This window comes from Panthera onca, chromosome F2 (assembly GCF_046562875.1).
Source record: "Panthera onca isolate mPanOnc1 chromosome F2, mPanOnc1 haplotype 2, whole genome shotgun sequence".
NCBI lineage: Eukaryota > Metazoa > Chordata > Mammalia > Carnivora > Felidae > Panthera > Panthera onca.
This window is the reverse complement of record NC_138356.1, coordinates 19,531,550-19,556,488: the sequence shown is the minus strand read 5'-3', so window position 1 is coordinate 19,556,488 and position 24,939 is coordinate 19,531,550. Positions and strand designations below refer to the sequence as shown.

The 24,939-nt window shown below is 37.5% G+C and overlaps 1 protein-coding gene across 1 annotated transcript in view; it reads right to left on the bottom strand.

Moving 5' to 3' along the window:
• Positions 1-4,574: 4,574 nt before the first annotated feature.
• CF2H8orf34 (chromosome F2 C8orf34 homolog) overlaps positions 4,575-24,939 on the bottom strand; it is a 408,213-nt gene continuing 387,848 nt past the window's right edge. Inside the window, 2 exon segments of the mRNA XM_060610698.3 lie at positions 4,575-5,492; positions 8,575-8,634. Of these exon segments, the coding sequence (XP_060466681.1) occupies positions 5,485-5,492; positions 8,575-8,634 (68 nt within the window). The 3' untranslated portion in view covers positions 4,575-5,484.

Below are 24,939 nucleotides of genomic sequence, written 5' to 3'. Positions count from 1 at the left end.
TCTCTTTTGACTACACCCATTCTCATTGCGTGATGCCATCTACTGCCTTGATTTCTGTTGTGTGCTGTTGAATCATTTTTATGTTGATGGTGCTCAACGTCTCAGATGCGTCCCAGTCTTTTTAAATTCCACATGCCCCCAGATGAACTCAACATCTTCTCCTCATTCCAAACATAGTTCATTACCAGGTGTTTAGGCCAGAAACCTGACCGTTGTCTGAAACACTTCCCACTCATCTTTAATTATTACCCATCTAGATTCCTCTTCTATCCATGCACTTCCTTCCTGTCTCATGTTGACCACTGCCAACAGTGTCCTAACCATTCTCTTGGCCACTAGCCTTGTTCCTTTATGATCGATTTTCCACAGTGAAGTGAAACACCACCTTTCTCAAATGCAAATCTTAGTATTTACCTGCTCAAAACTCTTCCATGTGTCTCACTGCCCTCTGAATGTAAGATATCTTATAATACTCTTTATAGTTTGACTACATGTGGTATGGCTGTTGCTTACTTCTCATCTGCATTACAGACAATACTGTGCATCCCCTCTATTCCAGCCATGCTCAATTGTTCATTTCACTGGATACACCTTGTTATTCCTTGTCTCTGGATCTTTACACATGCTGTCGTTTCAAAATAGTCTTCAACCCCTTTCTCCATTGCTATCCCTAATTCCCTTCCACCTTCCCCAATTTCACCTGAATAACCCCCCTATTCCTTTAGATTGCAGGTTAACCAAAGCTCAAGAATGCAAGGACACTGTCCCACTACTGCTGAGTCCTCAGAGTCTAATCTGGTATTACAGAGTGGGTGTTTGACAATTAAGCGTTGTTGAGTAAGTGTTAGATGAATCTGGGTGGAAGGTTTGACATTCTCAAAAGCCTGTGGAAATGTCTCCTTTTCCTAAAGGAGGTAGAAAAGTTATCAGTTCATGTGGTATATCTCTTCTCTTATCATACTCTGCCTCTTATCGTACTCTGTACTGACATCACATGAGGATGTACTGCCTGTCTCATCCCTGGAGGCTCCACTCAAGGCAAACATTTTCCTGGCCTTCCAAAAGTTAAAGGAAGAATAACTCATTGCTTAAGGAAGTATATCTTAGGGAATGTATAGTGCATCTAAGGTCAGATGAAAGATTTAAATCTAAGTCGGGAAAGCTACCATGAAAACAGCATGAAAATCATGGTTATCCATTCTCTTGTAGTTAGCACCCCTTGCTCTTGTTTTCTCTCTTATCTTTCTCAACAGTTCTTTCTTGTCTCCTTCCTGCAGTCTCTTTGGCCTTGCCCCTTAGGTGTTCTTAGGTGCTTCCTTAGAGGCATCCATAGGTTCTCCTCAGGCAATGTGACCCATTTTTATAGTTTTTGTAAACCCATATATTCACATGAAGGACAGATTTGTATCTTTAGCCCTGTACTTGGCCTCAATGTGTTCTGGACATTTGAGATCAAATAGGCAAGTACACTTCAACATATCTACACTGTAGTTATCATCTTCAAGAGCTGATTTCCCCTGTTCTTCCTTTCATTGTTTTACAGCCGCCCCTAGACCCAAGCCATGAGCCTGGGGGGCATTCTTGGCAATACTTTATTGTCCTCATCTATGTGCAATAATTCCATAAGAGCTGACAATTCTAGCCCTCAAATAAGTTTTGATTCTATCTGTTCCCTTGATTCCAGAGTATACCAACTATAGTTAGATTGTGAACCTTTTTTGCCTTAATAAATCTAAATAAGACTTTATTTTTATTTTTAACTCCTACAACAACTTCCTAACTGGTTTCCCCATTTCTAGGTTTTCTCATTTCCTGGGTCTACCATTTCTGCAGCTTTACTGGCTGCCAGAGCAAGCTATCCTAACATCAATCTGATAGTGTCATTCTACTCTCTATCGCTGAAAATTTTTAGTAGCTCTCTTTAGCAATGGCTCTCATCCTTGGATATTCCTCAGAATCAAATAAAAAGCTTTTCAGTAAGTACTGGGGTCTACCTCAAACCAACTGAATCTTAATCCCAGAGAGTAGGATTTAAGTATCTGTATCTGTGATTCTGATGAGCCACCAGACTTGAAGACCACTGGATGGAACATGTGATTTTTCCTAGCCCCATATATACCCACTTCTCTGCCCCATCAACTGCCACATCATCTCATATTCTACATGTTCTAATAATAAATACATTTGTTATCCCCATGCACAGTCTGCCCACTCAGAGTTCTATACTAGGTTTATTCTGTTGCTCCCACTAAAACCCTCTTATTTGTTTTTGTTTCTCAGTTGACTTGATCTCATCTTTAAGGAACCAGCTGAGGCATTATCTCTTCCATGGAATCTTCTTTGACTTTCTGCTCACCCCAGCACTGATCCTCATCCAAGACCAGATCTCAGATGGGTTCCCAACTGCTCTTTGGTGCTCCCATAGTATCCTAGCTTGTAAATGTCTTCATTGTTGTGCATTACCATATTTTATTTAAATTAACTGTTCATATGCATATTTCCCCCACTAGATTATGGTATCTTTGAGAATAAGGGTCTGGCTTCCATGTCCAGAGGGCAGAGATTATCAGCCAGGGACACCTGGAGATGGTGGCATGAGTTAGGGCTGAAAGCTATCTGTCTATAGTAGTGACGTTAAAGTGGGGGTTGTGACGAGCATTTCTAGAAGCCCTTTTTGTGTGGGGTTTTCAAGCCCTAAAAATTGCAATAACTCTGGGGCTGTGTTAAGAAACACAAATAAAGAGAAAGAAAGAAAGAAAGAAAGAAAGAAAGAAAGAAAGAGAAAAGGAAACACAAATAAACTGAGTAAGGGGAGTCAAAGTAAGTGCCAAGAGATTCAGAGTTCATGTGCGAAATTTAAAACAGGAGATAGAAAAGCAACCTGGAGAAATCTCCTGATATGGGCTCTAGCTGTTTACTGGCCTTGGCCTCTGTCCTTGTCCTCCAAAAGTGGTTATAGGAGTTGACAAAGAAGGCAGGGCAGATACTGTGGGGGTGTGTGTGTGTGTGTGTGTGTGTGTGACTGGCATTGATGAAGATTCTTTTCTTTTTTTTTTTAAGTTTATTTTCGAGAGAGAAAGCGAGCATGAACAGGGGAAGGGCAGAGAAAGGGAGAGATTGAATCTTAAGCAGGCTCCATGCTTAGCATGGAGCCTGATGCAGGGCTTGATCCCACGACCCTGGGATCATGACCTGAGCCGAAATCAAGAGTTGAATGTTCAACTGACTGAGCCATCCAGGTGTCCCGATGAAGATTCTCTTCTGGACCAAACTCTAGCCTGGCTCCTCTGAGCTCTTTTCTTGACCAGACCTCAACGTTGGCCTATAAATACTGCAGACTCTGAGTACAAATGATTTCATCCACTCCAACCCACTCCCACATTAGAAGACATGAACAAACACAAACTTACTTTCTAACAGTCAAGGCAGCATCTCCATGATGATGGCCCCAGCCCCGTCAAGTTCCTTCCTGGGAAAGTACAAGACTGCCAAAAGCAGCCAACTTTTTTTTCCAGCCAACACTTGAAGATAGAGCCCCTGTCTCCCAGTCTCAGTGGAAGGACAAAAGTCAAACTTCAATAAGCACAGTTAGCAAACCCAAATGAGTTTCACATGGGTTAACTCCCCTGTCTGCTTTTTATAAATTTCCATTTCCCCGACTCTTCTCAAGCTCTGGCAATTCACATCCTTACTTTCCCTCTCTTCCTTTGAACATGCAGTCACCTCTGCACAAATCAAAGATGAGTTCAGTTCAGAGTTCTTATCTGCTGCAATAGTTTACCATGGATTAAAATCTATCCGCTTACTACTTTAGTTAGTGCCCAGGTTTGTAGGTCTTTGGTAGCATTTTTAGCAATATACATTCCGATATCCTGGCTGATCTGATTCCTGAGGCTGATGTGGCACTTAGGAGAGTGATTGTCTCCAGGAAAATGTTAGGGGGCAAGAGGCGGACAAAAGCTGAGCAAGTGAAGGCTGGAGGCAAATTGGCTCGGATGAGGGCATCAGGGATGACATATATTAAAGAAAGACTATCCCTAATAGAGAAAACATTTTGATCCTCCGTTAAATATTTTTGAAGATATTCTTTATCACAAGGATTTTTAAATAGAGGAGTGTTCTGTTCTCATAAACTTGCTCTCTTGCCTACTTTCTTTTCTGCGCAAAAATGTACTGTGTTTTTTTTTTTTTTTTTTTTTCAACGTTTATTTTATTTTTTGGGACAGAGAGAGACAGAGCATGAACGGGGGAGGGACAGAGAGAGAGGGAGACACAGAATCGGAAACAGGCTCCAGGCTCTGAGCCATCAGCCCAGAGCCTGACGCGGGGCTCGAACTCACGGACCGCGAGATCGTGACCTGGCTGAAGTCGGACGCTTAACCGACTGCGCCACCCAGGCGCCCCAAAATGTACTGTGTTTTAAGCCTTTAATTTGTTTCTACCTATAAAAACCGGTAACATTTGTGAAAGTTAGTCTTGAGTCTCTATGCACATGAAAATGTTAATGTAAGAAAACTTATTATATTAGTTGATTTAGGAATGTAACTCCATTCATACAATCAGAACTTCTTTGTTTATTCTTTAGCCATGTTCTTGCCTTTAACATTGTTTCTTTCACAGTAATACAGGCAATTTTATAATTTAACCATATGCCTTTAAAGGTTCAGAAACATAAGATAAGGTATTTGTTCAGACAAATAAGATAAAACAGACAATAGAGATACTCAATAGATTTACTTAGATCCATTCACTTAGCTTTAGTGCAGAATATATTCCAGAGCGAGCATACATCAAATGCAAAATGGATAACCTTAATTGGGCTCAATAATTGGATAAATGGTCCAACAATTTTCATTGCATATGATCTGGGGCATGCATTTCATTCCTTATTGATCTGCTTTATTAAATTAACATATCAGTTGTTTGATAGGAACAGGGAAGATAATCATAGGAAGGAGCAGTGGTAGAGAATATGCTTCTTGCTGCTGCACAAAACACACATGGCAGGTGATGATACCAAACAGCTAACTCCCAGAGAGACCTAAATGGCACATCTTGGCACATGTGGATAAGTATAATGTTTATTAATCTAAAAAATGAGAAAATATTATAAAAATATAAGAAGTAGAAAACCCTACACAAGTTAAAATACAGAAAAATTTTAAGCAAAGTTATTTGAATCAGGCAATATTTAATGTATCAAATAGTAATCTTAATAACTGGGTATAAAGTAATCTAAACCCAGGACACTAACCATGTCAAAAGGCAGCAGACATCCTGACCACCCCAGAATCCTTTGCCAGGGTTAGTGTTCTCTGATTACACCTTTAGGCACCCCCTGGTTACAAGAGTACTTGTTTATTATTGATATTATAAAAATAACCATTCTCTAAGTGATTACACATAGTAAATAAAATTAGAACTATACATAAGGATTTGAGTAATTGCAATTTCTTTAAGGACCACCTGGAACTTCTGCCTGCTTCACAGACCTGTAGGGGAGAAACAAAACAAAGGATAATGTGCTTAATAATACTTCTACAGTGCAGCATAAAAAGAAAGTTAGGGACTTTAATGCTTTCCTATACCCTGTGTGAACTTTTACCATGGCACTGACCTTAGGTCCTACCTTTATCAACTGTATTTTGCTGCCAGGATGTCAATTTCTGGAATCTGTATAAACCTTTTTTTGTATATATAATTAGAAGTAGCTATTCTACAGATATCTTGGACGGTTAAAATAGAATGGTTGCTCTCCAAATATGGCCAATGAGAAATACTTGTGAGGTGTGTACACATTTACGATCTTGAAAGGAATTATGAAAGCTGAATTTAGAAGGCTAGAGAGGCATAAGATAGATCAGGCTGCACAAGTCCTTTCTTCAGCACTGGAACTATGTGCCCATATTTCTTGACTGAAAATAATTCCTTTATTTTTTTTTTTCCCCGGGAGACTATGATTAGGAAAGCAAGGGAAATATCCATGCTCCTAGAATACTTGATAATACCTGTTTCTTCTGCTTCGTACCTGAGCTATATTTAATATTTCTGATTCACTCACCAGACCATAAATACTTTGAAAGAAAAATACGAATCTCCAACTTACTTACAGGACTTGAAAGTATACTTTGCACATGGTGTTTGCTCAGTAAGTATTTGTTTGATGGTAAAGAGGGAGAGGAGAAAGGAAGAAAAAGAGGAAAGAAGGGAGCCCAGTTATTTTTGCACATACTTTTCCCTTTCTGGAATGCCTTACTTATTCCAACCAACCCCAGCTAACTCCTTTATCTAACTAATCCTACTCCTTTAGGACTTAGCCTTAAAAACCACTTTTCTCAGGCCCCTTCAACCACTAGGCAAGGTAGAATTCTCCTGCTGTGTGCACTGATCTCACCCTAATGCCTACATAACAATAATCAGGAGTCTTTTATGTAAACAATGTTCACTGTGTGATTTCGTCACATGATAGTGACATGTCATTCTCTGGCGTAGTTCCTGTTTCATTGGAGCTCTTTATTAAATATGAATCGGATGAATGGTTTACTTATTCAGATCTCTTGGGTAGAAGGGCCGTATACCTGCAAGTCATACAAAGAACACGTAAAGGACTAACGAAGAGAACAACATGGTTTTTGTGTTCCTACAATGGTAGAATTATTATGTGGAAGAGAGATAAAATTTTTTTTAATTTTTTTTAACATTTATTTATTTTTGAGACAGAGAGAGACAGAGCATGAAGCGGGGAGACACAGAATCTGAGACAGGCTCCAGGCTCCGAGCTGTCAGCACAGAGCCCGACGCGGGGCTTGAACTCACGGACTGCGAGATCATGACCTGAGCCGAAGTCGGACGCTTAACCGACTGAGCCACCCAGGCGCCCCGAGAGATAAAATTTTTGTCTGTTTTACAGAAAGAACCAGAAATAAGGCAACTACAAGGATCCAGATTTTGGAGCAACAGAAAGTAATTTCACTTAAAGTAGGTTTTGAACATTTTGTACAACTTAAGCATTACTGTTTGCCTGTCTGCTTTTGTCACAATACTGTATGTGACATCCCCATGACTTATTTACTTCATGATTGGAAGTTTGTGCTCTTTGACCACCTTCACCTGTTTGCCCAATCCCTGACTCTGGCAACCACCAGTCTGTTTTCTGTACCTATGAGCTTAGTGTTTGTTGTTGCAGTTGTTTAGATTCCGCATATAAGTGAGATAATATGGTATTTGTTTTTCTCTGTCTGACTTATTCCAATTAGTAAAACATCCTCAAGTTCCATCTATGTTGTTGCAATTAGCAAAATTTCATTCTTTATGGCTGAATAATATTCCATTGTATATGTGTACCACATTTTCTTTATCCATTCATCTGTCGATGGACACTTAAGTTTTTTCCATATCTTGTCTATTGTAAATAATACCACTGAACATGAGGATACAGATATCTTTTCAAGACATTTTTGTTTGTAACCATCCAGACAGTATTCTGCAGATGTAAATATATGATCGTGTATGCGTCTATCCATTGTATATAACTAAAAGTGAATTATATTTAATATACTGTTTTGTAACTCATTTTTCATGTAACAGTATTATAAAAATGTTTCCACAGCAGAATATATATAGATATAGATAGATGGATCCAGTTACTATCAGTATAAATATATGTATTTATCCAATGAATATATATCTCAACCTTCATAAGATGTACAGTATTCCATTATATAGATTGCTATACTTTTTAAATAAGTCATCTTTTATTGGTCGTTGGGCTGTCCACATTTTTCTACATGTTTTCCATGTTTTAATATAAAACATTTTTTGTTTTATTATAAAACATGCGCAATGAACATAATATTTTGCTAACTACACAGCGATGCATTGCAGAAATTATCTCTTTAGATGATTTCTCAATATTAGGTTGATGAGCAATTAGACCAGAATAAAATTGAATGAACAGCCACAGGAGGTAGAATACTTCCTATTATTCAAGATGTTCAAGTGAAGATTGCATGGTCATTTCGTAGGGGCATTCTGGAGAAGAGATCAGCATTAAATTGGGAGAGAAGCAGATGGTTCTTTCTAAATCTGATATTCTGTGATTCTGTTATTGCTAAGGACAAACTCAACCTTTCGCTTCTCTCTGTGACATATGTGGGAGAAGAAACTGCAAATTCTTCATCTTACATATCCAGTTCATACAGTAACCTCATGCCCATGGATGTAAAATTGTTCTGAGATTCTGTATCTCCAAGATATATTTAATGGTGTCACAAAGTCCATGATCTTCACAGTGGGGGAACATGTTTTCATCTCAAATATATCTGAAGTGGATTTTCCTGCCAAGGAGGAAGGATTCAATTCACTTCAGCATAGGAGAACACAGACTTCGTGAGAAGCCTGAGATCCATAGAATATGACAAAAAGAAAAAGGAAACATTATGCAGAGTAGGAAGGAAGCCTCTTTCTCATGATAGGCCATGAGAACTGTACATTAAACAAATCCAAACTTTGAGCAGTGGAAGATAGCACCGATAATTACCTGACATTGGTATTAAGTGCCCTGAGCAAACATACCAGAGTAGACCAGTGTAGGACAAGAGGAGCATGGGACACAAAGGAGAAGATCAGCAGAACCTGCACAGTGAAAGAAAAAGAGAGAATATGCTGGACCAGAGAAAAAAATCTATTAAACACAATATCCTAGCAGTTTAAACAATTTCTAGTGCAGGGTAATCAAAATTAATATCAAAAAAACTACACTTACAGTATATAGTGAGCTGCAATTACATATAAGTTAACTTGCTTCATGGTATGTATATTCTTATTCCATACGCTGGTCATTTTCAATTTAAACTTCTGCTGATTTTGAAATAAATTCTAGGGCAAGATGCCCTCCAGCCTCCAGATAGTGTTGTGAATATACATGCGGACTTCAAGAAGATCTCACATAAATCACATTCATTTCTTAAGGCCAGCATGGGTTAGGCAGGAAAGGATTGCTATTCCAGTCGCTATCCTCACACAACTTAGTCAGGATTGGGTATATATACGTCACAGAGTTGTTACGCGATCACATTTGCAATTTAACATCATCATCACAAAATTATTATGAAATTTATAAAAGTAGTGCATATAAATACACATACACTCTATTCATAATGCCTGGCACATAACATCACATGCTGAATGTAATTCCTCTGAATGCATCCCTGAGGGAAAATAGCGGTGGCTTGTGGGACAAAGGCAAAGAGTATTCTAGTTTAAAAGAGTGGGGAAATAGAATGGAGGATAAAAGCAGATGAAATAAAGGGATTAAGGGACATGAGCAATTCACATTTCCTGAAGAGAAAGGAGATAGATTAAGTCCAAGTTTTCTAAAGCAGATCTTGGAATGCTGGCCCTGCATGGTGTTGTTATGAATGATCCACAAAAAATGGTTCTTTGGTTAAGGAATTTGGGACAGAAACATACCATATCTGCTTTTTGGAGGATCGAAATTTATACACCAGCATATCAAAGGCTCTTAGAAGTCCTACATAACTTGATATTTATCAGTTGATAATAGATTTTCGTATAATTCATTTTTAAGACATCTGTAGAGATCCATTGGTAAGTTCTGTTCCAACTGGAGTGAAAGACTCATATCAGTACAGTTGCTGTTTCACATAATTCAGCAGCAAAATTGAAAAAGCATGGGTTTTGTACTCAGACACACCTGAGTTCCAATTCTGGTTTCACCCTTATGTATATACATGACTTTGAGCAAGTTAGCTCAGGATCCCCCACAGAGGATGGTTATAAGGGAAACACCTTTGCAAGAGTCATTAAGCAGTAGGCATTTCATAGTTTTGCGGTATTCAAATTCAGATAAGTAGGAACTACAGAAAAATTTGGATCAAAAGTGGTGATTATATGTGGAAAATGGATGCTGAATAAAGCTGGAGAACTTGATAAACTTTTAGAAATCTTACACATGGAAGGGTTTTGAATAAAATAATGATGCATTTAATGATCTCTCTTAGTGGTTCTCAAATTTTAAGTGTATCAGAATCATCTGAAGGGCTTTTTAAAACACAGGTTGCTGGACTTTGCTATTAGAGTTTCTGACTTAGTTGTTGTGGGTTGCATTTCTTGTAATTTCCAAAGAGACGCAGATGCTAATATTGATGCTGCTGGTTTGTGGACCGCGCTTTGTGTATCACTGTTCTGTATGGCATGGACTTTTGGGTGAAGGATGAAGCCAGATGTAGTTGCATATAGTTGAAGAGAAGGAGTAGCAAAGTACGAAAATAAAATTGAAGTGCAGGTTTAGTAGGAAATAGATAATCTTAAGGGTAGAAGGTTTGGGACAGAGAATGCATTACAGTAGTCTAAGATTTTAGAGTTGGATGCTATTTCACATTAAACAAGAAAAAAAATACATTGCCTTAGAAGATCGCTACATTTGAGAGGGCCAAAGAATTATAATAGTAAGACAGTGGATAAGTCTCCCAAGTAGGAGTTAAGTTTTCTTAATGATAAGATTGGTGCAGAGAGAAAAGCAATGACTCAAATGTAAGCACCCCACATGAAACAACAGGCGTGATTGGTAGGATTACAGTGACAAGGAAAGAAACGGGACAGCTAGACAAATAGCATGTGCCTATAAAGGAGGGGAATTTCAGGTAGAATGGCAATGCTACCTCATGGTGCTTAACACAGGGCAACTGAAAGAAAGACAGTTTCCCCTGGGAAAGGCTATAAGGGAAGCTGTGTCTTCCAGGAAACATTTCGAATAAGGCCAATAAATAAATAATAAATAAATAAGGAGGGGCATGAAGAGTGTTCTTTGGATAGCACTGCCAGACAATCGGTTTGCAAATAAAATTCCAGTTCCATAGGGCACAGTGCAAAAATCTGGGAAATACATCCACAGTGCTTAAGAAAACAAATACATGAGGAGGTTTTATTTTGATAAGGGGCAGGGGGGCAAGGCAAAGTGGCCAAGGATAACAGAAATAAAAGACAGAATTAACTGATCTCAAGTTTCTGAACTGAACTTTTTGCATGACCCTTACTCTTATATGGCAACTGACTTAGGTATCCAGCCTTACACTGCTTCCCTCTGTGAAACAGCACAGCTTATCCAGAGGATGGCCCATTACTCCCCATACCTATGGGGAGGTAAGAAATGAAGCTCCTTTGGTGGGGGCAGAAAAAGCAAGCAAAAGAGTAGCCATAAAGTCAAGAAATAAAGATAATATTTTGTTTACAGCATAGAATATTCTTATTTTCTTCTTAAATGCCATAGGCACAGGTTAATTCGGTGAAAAACAGCCACACAAATCACCTCAGGCAGTGATCCCACATGACACGTAGGGACTGATGTAAATATTGCATTAATGCTCTGTGTTCATTGCAACTCTGATTGAATTATCATCACTGCTGAGGAACAACACCCTGAACATGTGGAATGTCATCGAACACATCATGTGTTGTTGTGTAGACTGATAAACCACTTATTATTGTCTATGTTGTTAGACATTGTGGTCTCCCTGAATAATCAGAAGATAGAGATTTAGGCTTGGCTACTCCTCAAGGGATCTTCAAGGATCACTTAACCAAGACAAACTAAATTTCTTCATTCCTTCATTCATCCAATTCATTCAGTAACTATTTGTTAAGTAAATCAACAGTGAATATACAAATGTTTTTTAAATAAATATGTGCTGAATAATTACAATATAAAATAGGAACTTAAGAAGAAATTTTCCCTAATAGGTTAGTTTTGGAGATTAAATACGTGGAAGCAATTTATAAATTATAAAGCCTGGCATAACTAGTAGAAACTTGCTGAATTTTTTTTTAAATGTTAACAAATGGATAATTCCTTGTGTCCTAATACGAAGGAGAAAGTCACATATAACATATGTTTAAGAATATAAAGAAAAGCTATGTTTTTGGTCTGAAGAATGTTTAATTATACTGCAGTTGATATATAGTTTTGGGATATTTAGTCAACATTTCAAAACAACTCATTCTGAAGAAATTTGGCAGCATGATTTGAACAGTTGTTCTATTTTTAATATCGAACTATGAGATTTTAAACACGCTTAATGTAGTTACTAAACGTTATTTATTTTATTCTGTCAAAATTTTAATTTTTATGTTTATCACGTATGCCTCCCTTAATTTTCTGGATGACTTTGCCTGTGGATAACAATTTGGAACACAGCGTAAATTTAACTAAATCAAGGTTGAAGTTTATATTAAAAGCAGATTTTCTGGCCAAATGTATTACTGCTTGTTTCTTTATATGTCACTTTTTCTTATTTTCAAGTTTTATAGCACTTTATGATACAAACTCTTTCTGTGTTCGGTGAAATAATTCCTCTCTTGATACTCTCTATGCACACATTCCCCCTCCCTCCTTTTTTTAGCTTATAGAGATGGAATGACATTTTGGAGTAGAACATATGGCCTTGGATTGAGCTAGACTGTAAATTGCACTTATTAATTATGTATCCTTGGGACAGGATACACTTAACAGATCTGAGTTTGTAAAAGCAGAGGAATATCACCTACATATTAAGTTGTCACAAGGATTAAAGGAGATGCTACATAGCCCCTACCAGCAAAAAGCAAAAATGTCATAAGTGTCAGTCCTCTTTCATTTTCTCTTCTTTTGAAGATGCATGTGTTTCTAGATAAGCCTAAAATGTCAATTACTCATAATAGGCTTTAAGGAGAAATGGAATAATAGAATTCTAATGACTCAAATAGACTTTGTAGTTCTATTTTATGTTAGCCTAATGTGACAATTTTCCTAATTCATTATTAAATTATATATCCATTAGAATATATGCTAACTTTCTCAGTGAAAAGATTTATTATGCCACATTCTTGAAGTTCCATGCGTAGAACTCCACTTGTTTTCATATACCAGCTTCATTATGCCTACACAAGTAGTTTCTTCACCCACAATGCCTATCTTCAGGCTAAAATTTCCTGTCAGATCCTTATAACAAATATTCCACTACCTTTTAGGAGACTATGCTGGTCAACTTTTAGGCTAGCTCACACAGTGGAAATATAGCATCTTCTGGAGGAGAGAGTTTGTTCCTTGATTTTTTTCCCCTTCAGTTTGAGGTAAATAAGCCCTTAAGTTTGAAGTAGGAGGAAAAAGGAGAGGGAAATAATAAGGTAGGCTGGGATCAATGATGCAGGTGCCCCAATTAGTAGATATGAAATGAACTCTTCCAGCCTGGGAGAATACATAAGAAAGCACATTGCATAAGATGATCATACCACCCATGAACCCACCTAAGGGAGAGGTCACGTTTTTGGCCCCAAAATGGGAATATAAAATCCTTCTCTCCTCTGCTAGTTCCAAGGCATATTAGAGGCAGCAAGCTAAATGCAAAAACCATAGAATAATTAAGAAAAATAAGACAAATGAACTGTGGCTTCCTAAGTGAAAAGATAAATTATTTTTGGTTAGTAAGAAAAAGGCAAAGATTGTTTGGCAGAGAAACTTGAGGGAAAGCATTCTGTATTATTCCCATGTAGTTAATGTACCTCTGATAGTTAAAGTCTGAGAACTGGGCAACTATAGATGCATCTGAGTGTGAGCCCTTTTCTGCAGTCTACTAGCCTGGGAACCACAGGGAAGAAGGAGGACCTTAGAGTTTTCTGACTCCTAGGTTTTTTTTTTTTCCTCACTCCATCATAATGTCTAGAAAAAAAATTAGCCTCCCACTGAGAAAATTAAATGACACATGCGTATGCTCACAATAGTCAGTCATAGTGAGAACCTAGCAAGTGTCTGGGAACAAATTCCACACAGGAGTAAAAACACAATGTCATTAATAATAACATAAGCAAAGGTAAATAGAAACCTAATAAGAAGCAAGAAGAAGTCCTGGTGGGATAGAAGATAAATCATCATTTTTTGCATAAATAGAAACCATTTTATAGGATGTATGCTTAGCCTAAAAGTAAAACCTTAGAACTTACTAATATTTAGCAAGCATATACTATGTATCTGGCACTATGTTTGGCACAAATTAAAGTAATGAAAAAGAAATGTTTTCCTAGTCTATGGAAACTAAAGGAAATTATCTGAAAATGTGCTGATTTTGCCCACATTTACTGAAATATATCAGAGTAAGAAATTTAATATCCAGGATTGGTTGTGTAAAATTTTCAGATAAAGCAGCTACTAGAAACATTTATAACAGCTGGGTGAAATATTTTTAAAGCCTCTGCAAAGGCATCAGGGAGCTAGCAAAATAATAAGGTATTAAACGGTCAATATCCAGAAGAATAAGGAAATAAATAGAAATGAGCATGGAATTTGGGGACACAATTCCTCTAAAGGTAGCTACCAGTTGCAGAAGAAATTCCTGAGAGGCTGGCAACTTGCAAAAGGTTCATAGGCAGACAGGACAAAAATTGGAGCCCCAGACTTACTGAGGAAGGTGACTCAGTTTAATTCCCTAGGTTTGGGGTTGCTACTCTGAAGGGTCACACTGTAAGAGTAAGGGCAAATAGAAATAAACCAGCCCTCTCAATGAAGAAAACACACTTAAAATCTTCTCAATTTTGTAATATATGTGTTAAACAGCTGATTTGATAGCATTAATGACAGAGATAATAAGCTTGAGCATAGATCAGAATACAATACTCCGGGGTGATAAACAGAAACAAATGGATGGAAAACAGAGGTGGGGCACATTTTACATACAGTTAGAGTATCTAACACATGTTAACAGGTGGCTGTGGCAATTTTAAAACATACCCCCCCCACCACCCAAATTCTTTCGTATTTTTCCCAACTTGCTAGAACCATGTCCACTAACCTTGAATCTATGCTCTGTGACTGCAGGGGCACCTAGATGACTCAGTCAGTTAAGTGTCTGACTCTTGATTGCAGCTCAGGTCATGATCTCACGGTTCGTGAGATGGAGCCTCACATCAAGCTCTACTGAGAGTATGGAGCCTGCTTGGATTCTCTGCTTCCCTCTCTCTCTTCCCTGCCTACTCATGCTCTCTCTCTCGCTCTCTCTCTCTCAAAAATAAAATAAACATTAAAAAAAATCTCTGACTGTATATGCAACAAAATGGCAGAAGTAGTGCTGTGAGTTCCCAGGTTCAGGCCTTAAGGAATGGAAAAATTCCACTTCCTGTCTTATGGGATACTCACTCTTCTAAGGCAGCTACAATAATGTGAGAAAGCCTAAACATGCCATGGAGAGATGCATGATGAAAGTTTTATATGCAGAGAAATCAAGGTCCTTGACCTTCAGTCCTGAATGACTTCTCGGGCAATAGTGACCATCAACATCTAAGCATGTGAGTTACCCATCTTGTAAATGTATCCTCTACCCCTGCTTAAATCACTCCAGCTGATGCTGCATGGAAAAGATATAAGCCTTTCTTACTGAACCCTGACCAAACTGCCCATGAATGAATTAAATAAATGATTGTTATTTTAAGATACTAATGTTTTGGGTGATTATTTTATGCAGCAACAGCTGACTAGAAAAGAAGCCAAAGACTTGACAGAAAAAGAATATGGAAAATCCAAAGATGCCAAAGGTCCGAAAGCTACAGATTTAGAAGCATTCTTATCACTCATGTTTAACACAAAGAATCCAAGGTATATCAGAGAATAGTCACATCTAGGTTACTCAAGGTAAAGCTGCAAAAATAATAGACAAAATGAAAAATTTAAAAACATTTGAAGAAGTAACAATAAACAATAAACTGATGGAAGGATATTTTCAAAGTGCTGAAATAAAAAAAAGCTGCCTTGATTTTTACACCCAGTGAAAATACCCATCAAAAATAAAGAAGAAATAAAGAAATTTAAGACAAAGATAATTCATCCCAAGAATCACAAATCAAAATTAATATTAATTGGTACTCTTTAGGTCAAAGAAATGTGACTCAAGATTCAATCAACAGGGACTTCCAGGAAAGATGGCAGCGTATGAGGATCCTAGGTTCACCTCTACCAGGGATACACCTAGATAACACCCACATCATGTGAATAACCCAGAAAATGCCCCAAAGACTGGTAGAACAGACTGTCCACCACTAAATGTAGAGAATAGGCCATATTGAAGAGGGTAGAAAGGGCAGCGATATAGTCGGGGGCCAAACAGACCCTTGGGACTCTTCGGGGGTGGGAGGGGCACAGTGGGTGCAGATTGGAAAGAGGAACAGACTCCATACCAGGCATCCCAGGCACAGGGGACCCACACTGGGAAGACAAATCCCCACAACATGTGGCTTTGAAAACCAAAGGGGCTTACTCTCTCAAGTTATTACAATCAATGAGGCTTAACAGCTGAAATTTAAAAATCAGTAGGCATGGGTCTGGGAGAGACGGAGAACAATTGGAAACTTAGCCCCCACCCTTAAAAAGACAGCATAACAAACAGCCCCACTGAGAATAGGCATAGAAACAGCAGTTTAAAAAACACCTGGGGTATACAGGAAGATTTTTGTTGTTGTTGTTGTTGTTGTTGTTGTTGTTTACTAATCTTAGAGCCTGTGCTAAAAGGGTGGGGATCTTTGAAAGATTTCTCCTATAACAACAGAGCTGACAGGTGTCACTTCCCTCCCCTAATCCCCAGCCTAGAAATACAGACACTTGTCAGAACCAGCACAATACAAGTACTCTCCACCTAACTGGCTAACAGCTCACCCTGCCCACACCCTCTCCTTTGGACCATGTCTGCCAACACCACACAGAACTGACTCCTACCCCAGGAAGAGGAAAAGTAAACCACACATACCAGTTCAACTGCAACCCCAGAGGTGGGCTGGGGTCTGACTGCAGGCCCCACCCACCAGCAAAAGCTTATCAAGGGCCAACATAGGGAGAGCATCCTGCAGTTTGGTGATACCACAGCTCTGGCAACATTGGGTCTGACCCAACTCAAGCCCAAGATGGCCCAGACTGGTTCACTAACCCCACAGGACCAACCACTGACCACAGCAGGCAAAGCAAGCCACTGCAGATGACTGGATTGAAGGAAAAAGCGGCCAGCCAAAACAACAGAAGAGTTCCCTGAAGCACCAGGTCCTGGTGAACAGGGGCCACTGCACTGCAGGGCATTACAGGACCTCTTCTTCAATAGGCCACTACTTTTAAGAGCAGGAGACATAGCTGACTTTCCTAACATACAGAGAATTTCCTAACTTTCTTAGCAGATACAGAGAATTAGACAAAATGAGGATAGAGGCTATGTCCCAAATGAAAGAACAGGACAAAATCACAGCAAGAGAGTAAAGGAAACAGAGATAATTAATATTCCTGATACAGAATTTAAAGTAATAGTCATAAAATACTCACTGGACTTGGGAAAGGAGTGGAGAAAAGAGTGGAGCACCTCAGTGAGACACTTAAAAAGAGAGAAAACATAAAAAAGTACGAATGAGAGAAAAGAGTTCAATAACTGAAATTAAAAATACACTAGAGGGAATAAATAATCGACTAGAGGAAGCATAAGAACGAATTAAATGGCTAAAAAAGCGAGATTCATCTATACGCTGCCTACAAGAGACTCATTTCAGACCTTAAAGACACATGCAGATTGAGAGAAAGGAATGAAAAAACATTTATCGTGCAAATGGAAGCGAAAAGAAAGCTGGGGTAGCAATACTTATGTCAGACAAAATAGAGTTTAAAACAAAGACTGTAACAGGAGACAAAGAAGGATACTACAGAATCATAAAGGGGACAACGTAACAAGAAGATGTTGCTATTGTAAATATTTAGGTACCTCAACACGAAAGCACCCTAATATGTAAAGCAGGTAATAACAAACATAAAGGAAGACATTGAGAGTAATACAATAATAGTAAGAGATTTTTAACGTCACACTTACATCAATGGAGAGATAATCCAAACAGAAAGTCAACAAGGAAACAATGGCTTAAATGACACATTCAGCCAGATGGATCTAATAGATATATTCAGAACATCCCATCCTAAAACAATGGAATACACATTCTTTTCAAATGCATATGGAACATACTCCAGAATAGATCACATGCTAGGCCACAAAACAAGTTTCAAGAAGTTCAAAGTGATTACAATCAAACCATGCATCTCTTCTGATCACAACTCTATAAAACTAAAAGTCAACCACAAGAAAAAATCTGGAAAGAACACAAATATATGGAGGTTAATTAACATACTACTAAACAATGAATGAGTGAACCAGGAAATCAAAGATGAAATTGAGAAATATGTGGAGACAAATGAAAATGAAAATACAACAGTTAAAAATCTTTGGGATGCAGCAAAAACCATTCCAAGAAAGTTTATAGCAATACAGGCTTACATCAAGAAACAAGAAAAATCTTAAATAAACAACTTAACCGTACACCTAAAGGAGCCAGAAAAAAAGAAGAAGAAGAAGCACAAACAAAACCCAAAAGCAGTAAAAGGAAGGAAATAACAAAGATTAGAGCAGAAATTTTTTGAAAAGTGGAAAGTAAGAAAACAAAAGACTAGATCAATGAAATCAGGAGCTGGCTCTTTGAAAAGATCAACAATATTGATAAACCTTTAGTCACACTCATGAAAAAAGAGAGGGGGAGAGAGAGAAAGAGAGAGAGACAGAGACAGAGGGAGGAATTAAAATCAAGTGAAAAAGGAGAAAAAACCATTGACATCACAGAAATACAAATGATTATAAGAGAACATTATGAAAAATTATATGCCAATAAATTGGACAACCTAAAAGATACAAATTTCCAGAAACATATAACCTCCCAAGACTAAATCAGGAAGAAAAAGAAAATTTCAACAGATCTATTACCAGCAATGAAATCGAATCAGCAATCAAAAAATTCCTGCATCCCAGGAACAAATCCCACTTGATCGTGGTGAATATTTCTTTTAATGTATTGTTGGATTCAACTTGCTAGTATCTTATTAAGAATTTTTTCACCCATGTTCATCAGGGAAAATGGTCCGTAATTCTCCTTTTTAGTGGAGTCTTTGGTTTTGGAATCAAGGTAATGCTGACCTCATATTATGAGTTTGGAAGTTTTCCTTCCATTTCTAGTTTTTGAACAGCTTCAAAAGAATAAGTATTAACTCTTCTTTAAATGTTTGGTAGAATAACACTGGGAAGCCCTCTGGCCTGGACTCTTGTTTAATTCTAATCGGAAGAACTAATATTGCTAAAATGTCTATACAAAATGATACACAGATTCAAAGCAATCTCTGTAAAAATTCCAATGGCATTTTCCACAGAAATAGAAAACAATTCTAAAATTCTTATGGAACCACAAAAGATTCTTAATAGCCAAGGCAATCTTGAGAAAGAATAGAGTTGGAGGCATCACACTTCCTGATTTTAAATTATATTACAAAGTTATAGTAATCAATTATATGGTACTGGCATAAAAATAGACACATGGACCAGTAGAATAGAATAGGGAGTCCAAAGATAAACCCAAGCATATACGGTCAACTAATCTTTAACAAGAGTGCTAACAACACACAACGGGAAAAGTATAGTCTCTTCAATAAATGGTTTTGGGAAAACTGTATCCACATACAAAAGAATGGGATTGGATCCTTAACTCACAATGTACATAAAAATCAATTCAAATGTTTTAAAGACTTAAATATGAGACTGGTAGCTGTAGCAAACTTAGAAGAAAACAGAGAGAAACTCCTTGACATTGGTCTTAGCAATAATTTGTTAAATATGACAAAAGCCCAGGCAACAGAAGCAAAAATAAGTAAGTGGAACTGCATCAAACTATGAAGCTTCTGCAGAGCAAAGGAAACAACAAAATAAAAAGGTAACCTACAGATTGGGAGACAACATTTGCAAACCATATTGCTGATAAGGAGTTTAATATAAAAAATACATAAATAATGCATGTTTTGAGACTTCAGGTAAGAGTTCACTCTAAAAGTAATTATGTTTTACATAGCCAGCAAAGAAATTGGATCAGTAATCAAAAACCTCACAACAAAAAAGAGTCGAGGGCCAGACTGTTTCCCAGGGGTATTCTACCAAACATTTAAAGAAGAGTTAATACTTATTCTTTTGAAGCTGTTCAAAAACTAGAAATGGAAGGAAAACTTCCAAACTCATTCTATGAGGCCAGCATTACCTTGATTCCAAAACCAGACAAAGATGCCACTAAAAAAGGAGAATTACAGACTATTTTCCCTGATGAACATGGGTGCAAAAATTCTCAATAAGATACCAGCAAGTTGAATCCAACAATTCATTAAAAGTATTATTCACCATTATCAAGTGGGATTTATTCCTGGATGCAGGGCTGGTTCAATATCCACAAATCAATCAATGTGACATATCATGTTAAGAAAAGAAAATATAAGAATCACATGAGCCTCTCAATAGATGCTGAAAAAGCATTTGAAAAATACAGCATCCTTTCTTGATAAAAACTCTCAAAAAAATAAGGATACTTTTTTGGAACTTACCTCAACATCATAGAGGCCACATATAAAAGACCAATAGCTAACATCATCCTCAATGGGGAAAAACTGAGAGCTTTCTCCCTAAGGTCAGGAACATGACAAAGATGTCCACTCACTCCACTGTTGTTCAATATAGTACGGGAAGTGCTAGCCTCAGGAATCAGACAACAAAAAGCAATAAAAGGCATACAAATTGACAAGGAGGAAGTCAAGCTTGTACTCTTCACAGACAAGACGATACTTTACGTGGAAAACCGGAAAGACTCCACCCAAAAACTGTTAGAACTTATATGTGAATTCAGCAAAGTCATAAGATGTAAAATCAATGTACAGAAATCAGTTGCATTTCACCAAAAGTGAAGCAGCAGAACAAGAAATCAAAGAATTGATCCCATTTGTAACTGTACCAAAGCCATACGATACCTAGGAACAAACAAAAGAGATGAAAGATCTGTATACTGAAAACTATAGAAAGCTTATGAAAGAAATTGAAGAAGACACAAAGAAATGGAGAAACACTTCATGCGTGTGGATTGGAAGAACAAATATTGTGAAAATGTCCACACTACCCAAAGCAATCTACACATTCAATGCAATCTCTATCAAAGTAACACCAGCATTCTTCACAGAGCTAGAACAAATAATCCTAAAGTTTGTATGGAACCAGAAAAGACCCCAAATAGCCAAAGCAATCCTTAAAAAGAACATTAAAGCTGGAAGCATCACTATTCTGGACTTCAAGCTCTATTACAAAGCTGTAATCATCAAGACAGTATGGTACTGACACAAAAACAGACACATAGATCAATGGAACAGAATGGAGAATTCAGAAAAGGATCCTCAAACGTATGGCCAACTAATCTTCAACAAAGCAGGAAATATTATCCAATGGATAGCCAATGGATATCAGCAAATGTTGTTGGGAAAAGTGGACAGCAACATGCAGAAGAATGAAGCTGGACCACTTTCTTACACAACACACAAAAATAAATTTGAAATGGTTGAAAGACCTAAATGTAAGACAGGAAACCACCAAAATCCTAGAGGAGAAAACAGGCAGCAACCTCTTTGACCTCAGCCACGGCAACTTCTTATTAGACATGTGTCTGGAGGTGAGGGAAACAAAAATAAAAATGAACTATTGGAACCTCATCAAGATAAAAATTCTTGACCGCAAAGAAAACAATCAACAGAACTAAAAGGCAACCAATGGAATGGGAGAAGATATCTGCAAATAACATATTGAATAAAGGGTTAGTATCCAAAATCTATAAAGAACTTGTCAAACTCAACACCCAAAAAACAAATAACAGAGTGAAGAAATGGGCAAAAGGCATGAACAGATACTTTTTGAAAGAAGACATCTAGATGGCCAACAGATACATGAAAAGATGCTCAACATCACTCGTCATCAGGGAAATACAAATCAAAACCACAGTGAGATACCACCTTACACCTGTCAAAATGGCTAAAATAATAACTCAGGCAACAGCAGATGTTGGTGAGAATGCAGAGAAAGGGAACATTTTTGCACTGCTGGTGGGAATGCAAACTTATGCAGCCACTCTGGAAAACATTGTGGAGGTTTTTCAAAAAATTAAAAATAGACCTACCCTCCAATTAGCAATCATACCACTAGGTATTCATCCAAAGGATACAAAAATGCTGAATAAAAGGGGCACATGCATCCCAATGTTTACAACAGTACTATCGACAATAGCCAAATTATGGAAAGAGCCCACATATCTATCCACTGATGAATGGATAAAGAAGATGTGGTATATATATATATATATATATATATATATATATATACACACATATATATGTATATATACACACATATACATATATATGTATATGTATATCACATATATATACATATATACACATATACACACCCATATATATACATATTTGTATATATACACACACATATATTTGTAATATATATATATGATGGAATATTACTCAGTGATCAAAAAGAATGAAATCTTGCAATTTGCAACAATGTGGATAGAACTAGAGTATATTATGCTAAGCAAGATAAGTCAGAGAAAGACAAATATCATATAATTTCATTCATATGTGGAATGTAAAAAACAAAACGGAGTGAACATAGGGGAAGGGAAGAAAAAATAAAATAAGATAAAAACTGAGGGGCACCCGAATGGCTCAATCAGTTAAGCATCTGACTTCAGCTCAGGTCATGCTGTCACAGCTCGTAAGTTAGAGCCCTGCATCAGGCTCTTCAGGCTCTGGGCTGACAGCTCAGAGCCTGGAGCCTGCTTCAGAATCCGTGTCTCCCTCTCTCTCTGCCCCTCCACTGCTCATGGTCTGTCTCTTTCTCTCAAAATAGAATAAATATTTTTTAAAAAATTTAAAAAGATAGAGAGAGGAGAACAATTAAGAGACTCTTAAATACAGAGAACAAACTGAGGGTTGCTGGAAGGGAAGTGGGTGGAGTGATGGGCTAAATGGGTGACGGGCATTAAGGAGGGCATTTGTGATGAGACCTGGGTGTAGTATGTAAAATTTAAAAATAACATTTGTTTTAAAGAATTAAAATTATAAACTTGGGCTATGTATATTTACTGATATTTAATTGATAGATTAACAACACTCAAAACAAAGTTTTAAAATGCACTTCAACAATGATTTATTTTTCCTTCAATAAGTTGTGCTGTAGTGTATTTCCTGTTTACCATCTCTGCCTAGTAAAGAAGATAACTTTTTTAAAAGCTATTTATTTATTTATTTATCTATTTATTTTCCTGCCTATAAGAGACTTATTTTATTTTATTTTATTTTTATTTTAGGTTTTTATTTAAATTCCAGTTAGTTAACATACAGTGTCATATTAGTTTCAACAGAATTTTGTGATTCATAATCTATATATCATACCCAGTGCTCATCACAAGTGCCCTCCTTAATACCCATCACCCATTTAATCCATCTCTCCCCACCCCCCAGCAATCCTCAGTTTGCTCTCCATAGTTAAAAGTCTGTTTTATAGTTTGCCTCTCTTTTTCCCATATATTCATCTATTTTGTTTCTTAAATTCTATTCACATATTAGTGAAATCATATGGCATGTCTTTTTCTGACTGATTTATTTTACTTAGCTTAATACACTCTAGCTCCATCCATGTCATTGAAATGTCAAGATTTCATTCTTTTAGATGGCTGAGTAATACTCCATTGTGTGTGTGTGTGTGTGTGTGTGTCTGTGTGTGTGTGTGTACCACAACTTTATCAGTTTTTTTAAAATGGCATGTCTTGGGGAGATGATGATCTCTATTTAAAATAGCACTAGTGCACAGACAGTTTAAAAACTACTTTTCTTGGGGCACCTGGGTGGCTCAATTGGCTAAGCATCTGATTCCTGATACCAATGTGGGGTGTGATCTCATGAAGCATGAGATCATGACCTGAGCCGATATCAAGGGTCTGATGGTTAACCAACTGAGCCACCCAGGTGCCCCAAGAAAACTAGTCTGTGATGTCAGTGCAGAGCCTTCTCAGGATTCTCTCTCTCCCTCTCTCTCTCCCCCTCCCCTGCTTGCACACACATGCAGTCTCTTTCTCAAAAAGTAAATAAACATTATAAAATTTTAAAAGAAAAAAATCTCATTTTCTTCCCAAGTTAAGAAATATGTAAAGGGTTAAACACTTGGGCCTCCTTTGTGTTAGTGTTATCCAAAGTTAGGAATATGAATGTTTTTATCAGGGCTCCCTCCTATGTAAAGATTTTTCTGCTGTTTATTTTACCAATTCACATTTCTTATGCTTATAATTTGCACCCACTATGTTCTTTTCATGACTTGCTTTTCTAGATTTATTTCTCCCTGATCCCCTGTGTCTAGTGTCTTCCCCTAAAAGTATGAATTGACAGTTCACCAAACATAACCAATGCTCTTCCTATCTTTGTGTCCTCACCCATGCTGTTCTTCTTGCTCATATGACATTCTTGTCCATCTTGTACTTCAAAATCTTACGTATCTCTTAGTTCAAACACCATTTCTTCATGTTCCTACTGCTAATTCCATGCGATATACCCCTCCTTTGGCTTCCTTAACATTCTACTTATCTCTTTTTTTTTTTTTTTTTTTTTTTAAATTTTTTTTTTCAACGTTTTTTTTTTTTTATTTTATTTTTGGGACAGAGAGAGACAGAGCATGAATGGGGGAGGGGCAGAGAGAGGGAGACACAGAATCGGAAACAGGCTCCAGGCTCCGAGCCATCAGCCAGCCCAGATGCCTGACGCGGGGCTCGAACTCACAGACCGCAAGATCGTGACCTGGCTGAAGTCGGACGCTTAACCGACTGCGCCACCCAGGCGCCCCTCTACTTATCTCTTAAATAGTATACCTTATGCTATTATGCACTTCTATTTAACTTACTAGAGAAAAGAGATCATAACCTTTTTCTTGTTGTTGTTGTTTTTTTTTTTTTTTTTGTATCTCCCATGCA